Below are 11,482 nucleotides of genomic sequence, written 5' to 3' on the forward strand. Positions count from 1 at the left end.
TGAACCTTGATAAAATTTGGAAATTTTAGAGAACTTTAAATTTCCTATATAAATTTTCCACAAAATTGCAAAATTTTAATTTATAACGCTAGCTAACTTCTTTAAATCTTTTGATTATTTTGGTCTACTGATTGTCTACTTTCATTTCTCGTTGGTATCATTTGGGAAATATTTTCCTGTTGCACAGTGTTATTCGATTTATTTTCAAAATATAAAAATATTTGCTCCATTTACATTTGAGGCAAAAATTTCATTTTAAATATCCAATTTTCAATAATTCATTAATCATCATGTTTTACTAAAAATAAATTCTAAACCGGAAATCTGCAACAACAGGCAAACCATATATGTAAGATAGAGGAAAAAATTAATACGAAAGATTAATTTTATTTCGTAACTTTCAAATACCTAAAATATATAATTAAATAGCACATTTTTATCTTACGCCATCTAAATACAAAGAAATTATTTACAATTGAATTTCGATCTAAATTAATTGCTATAAAAGTTGACGATTATTTACAAATTGTATCATTCGTTTCTTGTATACATTTCAGTAAAGAACCAAACTACCAATTATCCTAACATGGCTTTTAAGGTAAACAAGCACAAACGCAAACTGTTGTCATGCGACAATAATAACATACAAATAAGCATTACAAGCAAAATTTTATTTGGTTAAAAAATTAAATCATTCAAATTCAAGTTCAAGAAATTAAACAGACAAATATTAATTGATTAATTTTTTATTTATTTTGTTTACAGTTTGTTTTCGCACTTGCTTTTGTAGCGGTAGCCAGCGCCGGTCATGTTCCAGCTGCTCAAGTTTATCATGCTGCTCCAGTTTCTGTACATTCTGCTCCCGTAGCTGTTGCTCAAAAGGTTGTTGTTAAGTCAGAGGAATACGATCCTCATCCTCAGTACAGATTCTCTTATGGTGTTGATGACAAATTGACTGGTGATTCCAAGAGCCAAGTTGAAGAACGTGATGGTGATGTAGTCCGTGGTGAATACTCTTTGATTGATGCTGATGGCTATAAACGTACTGTTCAATACACTGCTGATGCCCACAATGGATTCAATGCTGTCGTTCATCGTGAACCTCTTGTCAAGACTGTTGCTCCAGTTGCTCATTATGCTGCTCCTGCTGTAGTAAAAACTGTTGCTCCTGTAGCTCACTATGCTGCTCCCGCTGTAGTAAAAACCGTTGCTCCTGTTACCCACTATTCTGCTCCAGCTGTAGTAAAAACTTTTGCTCCAGTAGCTCACTACTCCGCTCCTACTGTAGTTAAGAGTGTAGCTCCAGTAGCTCAATACGCAACTCCTGCTTACACACACTATTCAGCACCAGCTGTAGTTAAAACCTTAGCACCCGTGGCTCACTACTCCGCACCATCTCATTATACATCTTATGCTGCCCCAGCTGTTACATACCATCACTAAATGACTGAAATTATGATAGAAATTGTTGATCCATTCGAATATTTATTTTACGAGTACAAAAAAAAATAAAAATATGTTTAGTTAATATCAATTCAAAAATAATAATTACAACTTTTTTTATTTCATTCTATGTAAAATGGAATTCTAAACTCCGTTTTTTAGCACATCGAAATTTTGGTCGTAGACCTACAAAAGTATATATACATGTATTCAGAGTTCTTTTTGAGAAGATTTAGCACTGTATGTCTTTTAATCTGTTGGAAGTTCGATAGGGTCCGAACGGATGGAGCCAGGATGCTGAATGTATTAAAATTTGTTCGCTTGATTAGGTTTACACGTTTGGTATTAAAATATTTGTTCACTATTTCACCTAGCTCCCATACAAGAGGCCATGGGAAAACATGATGTAAGCTATAGTGAACATAGTCCAAAAATGAAGTAAGTAAGTTTCTTAAACTTACTTTACCATTCATCCTAACGGTCATATGTTAGATATTAATAAGTATCTGGACAAGTTTTTTTTTGCATTTGGGATGTTATTGGCAAAATCGTTGTTGAAATCCGTAGATTGTTCTGAAGCATTTGATAAATTGGCGATAGCATGCATATTTGAAACAGTTCAAAAAATTAAGAGAGCCATACGACTGTCAAATTTTTTATCTGTATTTTCTCTTCTACACAAAATGTTGACAGATCAAATACTAGGTTAGATAGGCTAACTAAGAAACTTTAATTTTAAATATGGGCAATTTCGTGTCAAGTGACCCGACTTTTACAATCTATGTCTTCCGATTTGGATGAAATTTGCACCAAGATTAGAACTCTTGGATAGTAGGCCAGACACACATTTTCAGCTGTATCTTTCTTTTTAGCAAAATATGGCCCATTTAATAAAAAAAATTAAAAAAATTTTGTTTGGAAACAATGAAGAAATAGCTATCTGAACTACTTGGACAATTTTGCTAGGACCAATAGGTGAAAAGTTACACACATTTGAATAAAACCCTGTATGACCAAAATGTCCAACTTTGACCCCCTATAAGTCCGGCAGTTCTTGACCGATAGAGCTGAAAATTTGTGTCTGATCTACTATTTAATAGTACTAACTTTAGTGCAAATTTCGTCGAAATCGATTTTTTGAGTTGGGTCACTTGACATGAAATTCCCCATATGTATGTGGGAAGAGAAAGCATCACCACTGACTGCAACGATTTAATTTAATGGTTTTTAACGCTGGGAACCTACACTTAGAGTGGGAAGAGTCAACCACTTGTGGAATTGCAATGTAAGAAAGATTAAAAATAGAAATGTATTAATGAAACTTTAATGATTTTAGTAAATTCTTTGAATTCTCATTTAGTTTATGAAAATAGTCTACTATAAGTTTGAGTTTTTCCAAGAATTTAGGAAAGGTTTCCTGATGAGCTGATTTAAGTAAACAGCGAATAAGGTATTTCGAAGAAATACTCCGTGTATAAAAAATATTAAATACAAATAATAATATCCTTCATGTGAATATTAATCATAATAGTCTAAGTGAATATTGTTAGTTTTCATAATTTTATAGGATATCTTTCCGGACACACTGTTATGAAAACACTTACCAATAGAGGCTGGTTACATTACGTAAAAGATGAAGGCAAATAAGTATTTAATATAACGATACACATTAGGGTTTTGAAATTCAATAATTACACAGGCCAATGAAATCAAGGTTTGTAAATACTTTTAAAACCAATTCAACTGATTTCAATGTATTTTTAGCTGCTAAAACTGAATCTGATATCTGTTTTTCTCGAATATTTAGAATACAAATATATTTACGTTTAAGGGTTATTTTCGTTTTTTTTTTTCAATGTCATCATAAATAAGGGTCTTCATTATATATTCTTTCTAAGTTTCATTAAAATCGGTTGAAAACAAAAAATATTTCACTATGGTTTCAAGAAAATTTCCCAATATTGGGTAGCTTGAGTTGTACCTTCACAGTTTATGTATATGAACTAAGGAATTTGTAATAACTTTTACATTTTTTAAAAGATTTTTATGAGTTATATATTATTGGAACGACAATGGAATATATATTCCAATTACAGTGGACGTCCAATAGTACGTATACTCTTTATTACGAATATCCAATAATACGAATGGCAAAATTGTTGCATTGTCTACTCTATAGTACGAATAAAGTCACAATTTTTCTGTTCGATAGTACGAATAACGCATTTTTTATGGGAATTTTGGTTTTATTTACGTATGAAGTTTTTGAAGTTTTTTTGTATTTATTACAAGTATTTTGTATTTTTAAAAATCCTATACACACAATTTACTGCATGTATATTTACAAATCAACAATTATTTAGTGTTATTAATTTATTTTATTGGAATTTTGATGACCCAAGAGAAGAAATTAAATTGGATGATAACGCCAATGAGGAAAGTATTTTATTAGTTCCCGACAATAACTCTGAGAACAATATTGAAGCCTCAAAAGCACTGTTATTGAAAAAGCCGTAAGAATCATTTTACAATGTAATAAACATCGATGTTAAATGATGGATTTTTTAATAAGTAAAATGATATTTATATACATATGTATGTGTTAACTGTTAATTTTGAAAGTAGTGTGACTCCACATTCCAAACAATGGGTTTAAGGATAACTATTCTAATTTTTAACAGAAAATTATAAATTAGAGAATTGTTGTATATTCCATTCAAGTTTCTAATAAAAGTTTTATGTAATCTGAACATTTTAATACATTTTAGAACACATATGTAAATTACAAATTGTCTTTGGCACACATCTTTTTAAAAACATTAAAATTTAAAACCTTCTACATATATCTCATTTCACGATACTTTCAAAATTAACAATTCATATACGTAAATATGTCCCTTTTATGCCTGTTTATGTACAAGAAATTTATTTAAAATAATACACATTTATTATATTTTGTTCCGTTATGTAATTTTTCATGAAAAATAAAACAAAAATAAATAAAATCCAATATTTTATGTGTATTATTTAAATTTAAACATACAAAATGTGTTGTTCAATAATACGAATTTTTCCACTGTATTTGCTTTTACAATATAAATCAAATAAAATTTTTAAGCATTTATGAATATTTTTAAGCATTTATGAATATGGGGGTAAGTCTAGAGCCAGAGACGGTCAATATTCGCAACTGTAAAATTAAAAAAAATTTAATATTTGAGACACAAGTATACAGTCACGGAGACTATGATATCAAAATGTAGAAATTGGTGGGTGATACTACATTTTTAGTGTCATTTCCGGGATCAGCACACAAAATAATACTAGAATTAGTGAAAATTATTTAAACAGTTCTTTAATCATTGGCATCTGTAATTTTTAAAGACATCCATATATGTACATATATATTTATTACAAACAGAAGTATAACTATATGTTACTTTAAACCATAAATAATACAATACATACAAACATGTGTTATGGTAAAGATTAGTATGTCTAAATACAAAGAAATTACTTACAATTAAAAATCAAAATCGATCTAAATTAATTGCTATAAAAGATGGCGATTACTTTCAAATTGTATCATTCGTTTCTTGTATACATTTCAGTAAAGAACCAAACTACCAATTATCTTAACATGGCTTTTAAGGTAAACAAGCATAAACGCAAATTGTTGTCATGTGACTCTCAATAAGCAAATTAAGCATTACGAGCAAAAATTGTATTTGTTAAAAAAAAACAATCGAATTATTTGAATTCAATTGTAAGAAATCAAACAAATATTAATTAGTTTATTTTTTTTTGTTTACAGTTTGTTTTCGCACTTGCTTTTGTAGCTGTTGCCAGCGCCGGTTATGTTCCAGCTGCTCAAGTTTATCATGCTGCTCCAGTTTCTGTACATTCTGCTCCCGTAGCTGTTGCACAAAAGGTTGTTGTTAAGTCAGAGGAATACGATCCTCATCCTCAGTACAGATTCTCTTATGGTGTTGATGACAAATTGACTGGTGATTCCAAGAGCCAGGTTGAAGAACGTGATGGTGATGTAGTGCGTGGTGAATACTCTTTGATTGATGCTGATGGCTACAAACGTACTGTTCAATACACTGCTGATGCCCACAATGGTTTTAATGCTGTCGTACACCGTGAACCTCTTGTCAAGACTGTTGCACCAGTAGCTCATTATTCCGCTCCTGCTGTAGTAAAAACTGTTGCTCCTGTAGCCCACTATGCAGCCCCCACTGTACTCAAAACTGTTGCTCCTGTAGCTCACTACTCCGCTCCTGCCGTAGTCAAGACTGTTGCTCCTGTTGCCCACTACTCCGCTCCAGTCGCCCACTACTCCGCTCCAGTCGCTCACTATTCCGCTCCTACTCATTATACATCTTATGCTGCTCCATCTGTTTCATACCATCATTAAGTTATTAAAAGTACGATATAAATTGTTGATATATTCGTATATTTATTTTACGAGTACAAACGATATATAAAAATCAAAATATGTTAAGTTAATAAAATTGATATTGAAAAAATGTACACAACTTTTTTAAATCAAAATTTTTCACAACGCTGAACTTATTGCGAGATTTATTGATACTAGAATGGTTTTCTAAATGTAGATCGAGTTTCACCATTCAGTATAGTTATGGAAAAATAAAGCTCAGTTCAATCCTGATGGACGGATAGTTAATATATCTTTAAACAGTTTTTATTTTTAAATATAGTATGTAGGTATTTTTAGATATAATGTGGAAACATTATACCACCAAATTCATAACTTTGTTTAATTTTTTTGTGTGTATGATTTTGTTTTCAAATCATTATGACTATATTTGTATCTACTAGTAAAAAAAAATAAACAAAACTGATTTAACGTTTATATTTTGTCAAAATTCCAAACAACAAAGAAATCATCTTTTTAAGGTGATATCGCGGTAGAATGCCACATAAATATAATTTTGGCAACACCCCTACAATTTTTCGGATAACACACTTTAAAAAAAATCTTAAATTGTTCATTGCCCTTTAGAGTAAAAATTTTGGAGAAGAAAAATAAAATTCACTCGAACTGTTTTTGTTGATTTGATTATTATTTACAGATGGCTCTTTTCTTATTGGAGTGACTTTAGACTTTTGTCCATTCTTATCGCTGTAGTTAGATCTTTGCCGGAATTTCTCATAATGACCCTTCATCTGCTCTACTTTACTCTAGAGTAGACAAAACTGGTAACTCATAAGTAAGTATCAACAAATCAAGCAACCATCCACTCTTCTACTTGTCTCATTTTGTAAAATACTGCAAAATACAAAATGTATTTGTTGAATACACAAATGTTGATCAACGGATTTTGATTGTGTTCTTGGCAAATGATAAAAACACACAAAGTTTCTACAAAAATAATACCTTAAGTTTTCTTTGTACAATTTATTTCGATTTTACACCATGCTAAAAAGGTATAAAACAAAAAATACACCGTCGGAAAACAAAAGACGAAGAAAAGATCTTTTGTTAAATTATTATTGTTCATTCGCATTGCACCCTAAGATTCCAACCAGTACCAGCAGTCAAAAAAAAAAATGCAACAAACAAACGGACAAATGAATATTTCCATGGGTGAATAAACTTGTTTTAATTTCGAATTAAAATGCAAAAGTTCTTTTTGAAAATAAAAGTTCATAGATCTTTCGGATGCATCTTTTTCACTGCTACTTACTGCATTATTTAGATGCCGTTTTGTACAATTCACAAGAATGTGTGTTTCATTGAATCTTTATTAGATCGCATTATCCGTGTGATGTGTGTAATTTGTCCGAGAGATAAAAGATGGAATACCGACTCGCTAACTGACTGACTGGATTGTTGGTTAGTTTGTTGACTGGCTGTATTTTTCATTCATTTCATTATTTGATAATAAAAAGCTCGAGAATTGTCTAACAAAAGTTTTAATGCAAAACACAAATCAAGAAACTTTCATCAATGCAAAACAAAAACTAAATTTATTACTTAAAACAACATCTTTTAGAAAGAAACAAACATACCTACTGCACAGTGGTTAGAGCAGAATAAATATTGTAGACATCTTTAGACTCTACACGATATCTTAAAATACCCATTAAGAACATTACTAATTTAATATTTTTGATATACCAAGCAATACTTATAGTCATATATTATTATCAGGGTAATTTTTGATATAGCCCATTTAGTAACACCGGCCATTGACGAGATCTTCCGAATTTAAGGAAGTAATTTCTTTTTAAAAACAAAATATTAAAATTGACGAATTTTATCAGAAAGCTTATCTTTTGTAACAAAGTCTGTTAAGTTCATAACATAAAAATATACAGCAATAAAATTCGTCATAAACAGGGAACCATAATCTCCCTATCCACTTTCATTAGGATTGTTGCATATTGGATCCATGTAAGTTCCCCTTAAGCCGATTATAATCGGCAAATAATACAGTCAATATTGAAATCTATACTTGCGCCTAGGCGATAAGGTATAAAAACCATTACAAATTTACTCTAATACCTAAATTTGGTCATTTGACATTTTTAAAGTAGATTTTTCATGACCATATACATAACTTTAAATCACTTTAATCAGTTCAATCATAACGTTCTGATTATATTCATTTCATTTTTTAGTGTAATGTGAAAAAAGATCCCCCCGAAAAAAGAAGTGCTTGCTGCAGTAATATGGTAAGCCGCTCGATATCGATCGAAAACCAATTTTGTGTTAATCAGTGTTGCCAGAAAAAATTTTAATAATTTCCCCAATATTAAGCTTGAAGTCAAAGCATTTTTGAAATAAAATCCTTATAGTTTTCCCATGTTTTTTTATGAAAAACTGTAAAAAATGTGGATTTTTTTAATTATGAATTCAACTGTAAAAAATTAAAATCATTGGTCCATTTATCCTCTATATAAGACTTTTACGAAAATAACATTAAGTTAATGATTGGCTTCAGAAAACCTGTAAAAACGAATTTCTACAAAACAAATTATTTTATGAACTAAAATCTCTCTATCAAATTTCATCAGGATTTAATTGACCCTACACACAGTGGGAAATTTTTGTCGTTTTCTGATCATAAATCTGTAACTTTTTATCTGTTAGAGATAAATGCATTAAGATAAAATTTAACAACAATGATTTGTTATAGGATATTAATCACTCTTTCTAATTGTATAAACCTCGGTCCATAGTTGGATCTAGCCCCCAAGATCTTAATCTATAATCTTTTAAAATGTTAAAAATCATTCTGGCCATGTTTTATTAAACAAATAAAAACATAAATGTCAATTTTTACGATTTTTAAAGAGCTTTTTTAATGAAACCCTGTTAACGGTTTTTTTGAATTTGAAAAAAATTAACCGGTTATTTTCAAATGTCAACTATTCAAACTATTTGAAAACGGGTTTTTGGAAAATGTCTAATAATCGATCACCCTAATGATTAATCAGTAAACTTTTTGACTCCTTTTGGTGTTTAATAAAAAATTATTCGAAAATAATCCTGATATATGATTTAAAACTGATTATTTAAAAAACAATAACAAAATGTATAGCAATTATAAATTGATCATCTTCGTGTTTAAAATATGATGGTTTTAAGAACTTATCATATTTCAAGCAGTTGCAAGATCTAAAATAGTTTCTTATATAATAACAACAATTGCACTTAAAAATTACTCAAAAATTAGTCAAAACTGATTTGAAAAGGGTCTCATAAAAGACTCTTTCAGAAGAGTTGGCAACAAATTTTGCGTGGCCTTAATGAGTTGATATACTAATTCTCATTTCGTTTATAAAATTAACGAAATGAAGATTTGTAAAAACTTTTGAAACCAATTCGACTATTTTTAATATATGTATTTTGAGCTGCTAAAACTGAATATGTTATCTGTTTTTTATCTATCACTAGCTATACCCAGTGTGCTTTGCTACCCTAAACTCAATGTATATAAAAAACTCTTTATGATTTTGAAGATTCTAACTGTAATAGTTTTTCAGATATACATTTTTACATTTTGGCGATGACACGCAAATTATTGCAAGTTCGCCAATTTTTTCAAACGTTAATTTAGATTTTAATGTAACCTATGAAAAATTTGAATAATATAATAATTTAATTCATATGGAAAATGCCAAAGTCCCATTGAAGGTCCGCCCATTTTTCTCTAAATGTTCACATAAATGTCAAAGTTTTTCATGTAAAATTTTCTAGCTCTAATAGTTTCACAGATATATGAATTTTTTATTTAATTCATACGGGATGTTCTAATATGCTAATCCGACAATTTATTACCCAAATTTTCACACTGATGTCAAACGAGTTTTGCTCTAATAGTTTCCCAGACATACGTTTTTTCTACTTATTTCAAATGGGAGGTACCAGCACCCCCTAATAAAAATCAGCCTATTTTCCCCAAAATAAATGTTAAATTTCTTCGTTCAAAATTTGAAGATTTTACGTCTATAGTTTCCCAGACAAACGACAACGCCAATTTGAAATTTGAGGATTTTATCTCTAATAGTTTGAGGATTTTAGCTCTAATAGCTTTTTCAAATATACGAATTTTTCTGTTTAATTCATATGGCGGGTTTCAGACCCCCTGATAAAAGTCCACCTATTTTCCCTAAAATGTACAGATGAATATTAAAGTTCTTCGTGAAAAATTTTAAGAAGCTTGCTCTAGTTTCCCATATAAACGAATTTTTGTATTTAATTCATATGGGGGTCCCACGCCCCCTACGAATAGTACTCTTTCCTCAAAGAATCATATTGACACTAAAGTGGTTCCGACAAAATTTGAGGATATACTGAGTTAAGATTTTCTTCATAAGAAAGGTGCATTCCGCCCATTTTATCCAAAATTGTTCTTATGGATGTCAAAGTTGTCCATACAAAATTTGAGGACTCCAACTCTTGCAGTTTCTGAGATATGCGACTTTTAATACTTGTTTTGAATGTGGGAGTGGCACGTCGCCCACTTAAAATTTTGAAGTAAAAAGTCCAGCCGGTTAGCTCCAAACAAACAAACCAACACACATTCATTTTTATATATATAGACTAGCTATACCCAGTGTGCTTTGCTACCCTAAAAGCAATATAAATAAAAAATCTTCTTAATAATTTTGAAGATTCTAACTGTAATGTTTTCCAGAGATGCATTTTTTCCGAACGTTAATTAAGATTTTAATGTAAACGATGACAAATTACAAAAAAAAATCTAATTTTTCCCAGATATACGAAATTTTGTATTTAATTCATATAGGGGGTGCCAAGATCCCATTGAAAGTCCGCCCGTTATTCTCTAAATGTTCACATTAATGTCAAAGATCTTCATCTAGAATTTGAAGATTCTAGCTCTAATAGTTTCTCAGATATACGAATTTTTCTATTTAATTCATATGGGAACTCACAGCCAACAGATGAAAGTCCGCCCTTTTTTTCCAAAATGTTCATATGTATAATAAAGTTCTTCTTGCAGTATTTGAAGCGAAATTTTGTATTTAATTCATATGTGAGGTTCCAAGTTACCCATTGAAAGTCCGCCCGTTATTCTCTGAATGTTCACATGAATGTCAAAGTTCTTCAATTAAAATTTGAAGATTCCAGCTGTAATAGTTTCTCAGATATAATAATTTTCCTATTTAATTTATATGGGGGCTCCAAGCCCACATTAGGAAAGTCCGCTCTTTTTTCTCCAAAATGTTCAGATGAATATTTAAGTTCTTAGTGCAAAATTTAAAGAATTTAGTTCTATTAGTTTCCCAGATAAACCAATTTTTGTATTTTATTAATATGGGAGGTGCTGCTCCCCTCATGGATAGTCCGCCAATTTATTTCCCAAAATGTTTACATGGATGCTAAAGTTACTAGTGCAAATTTTTAATATTCTAACTATAATAGTTTCCAAGATAAACGAATTTTTGTATTTAATTTATATGGGAGGTGCCACGCCCCCTAATGTTGTACTAAAGTTGCTTCGACAAAATTTGAAGACTCTAACTATTATAATATTTTCTT

General features: G+C 30.2%; 1 protein-coding gene across 1 annotated transcript; it reads left to right on the top strand.

Annotated features, from left to right (window-relative positions):
* Positions 1–465: 465 nt before the first annotated feature.
* Positions 466–5,878, top strand: LOC119616206. Its single transcript, XM_037972535.1, has 4 exons — positions 466–598; positions 766–1,440; positions 5,006–5,095; positions 5,258–5,878. Exons 1-4 carry the CDS (start codon positions 587–589, stop codon positions 5,861–5,863), a joined length of 1,383 nt encoding a protein of 460 aa, XP_037828463.1. The 5' UTR covers positions 466–586; the 3' UTR covers positions 5,864–5,878.
* The last annotated feature ends 5,604 nt before the right edge of the window (positions 5,879–11,482 follow it).

Source organism: Lucilia sericata, unplaced genomic scaffold, assembly GCF_015586225.1.
Source record: "Lucilia sericata isolate MDLA Ls3-8-SP2 unplaced genomic scaffold, ASM1558622v1 Contig000062F_arrow, whole genome shotgun sequence".
Classification (NCBI taxonomy): Eukaryota; Metazoa; Arthropoda; class Insecta; order Diptera; family Calliphoridae; genus Lucilia; species Lucilia sericata.

Bases quoted from the DNA above. Each gene is read 5' to 3' on its own strand.
- LOC119616206 (XM_037972535.1), top strand. The intron at 1,441-5,005 runs TAAATGACTGAA...TTGCTATAAAAG, and splicing joins CAGCTGTTACATACCATCAC to ATGGCGATTACTTTCAAATT. The intron at 5,096-5,257 runs GTAAACAAGCAT...TTTTGTTTACAG, and splicing joins ATCTTAACATGGCTTTTAAG to TTTGTTTTCGCACTTGCTTT.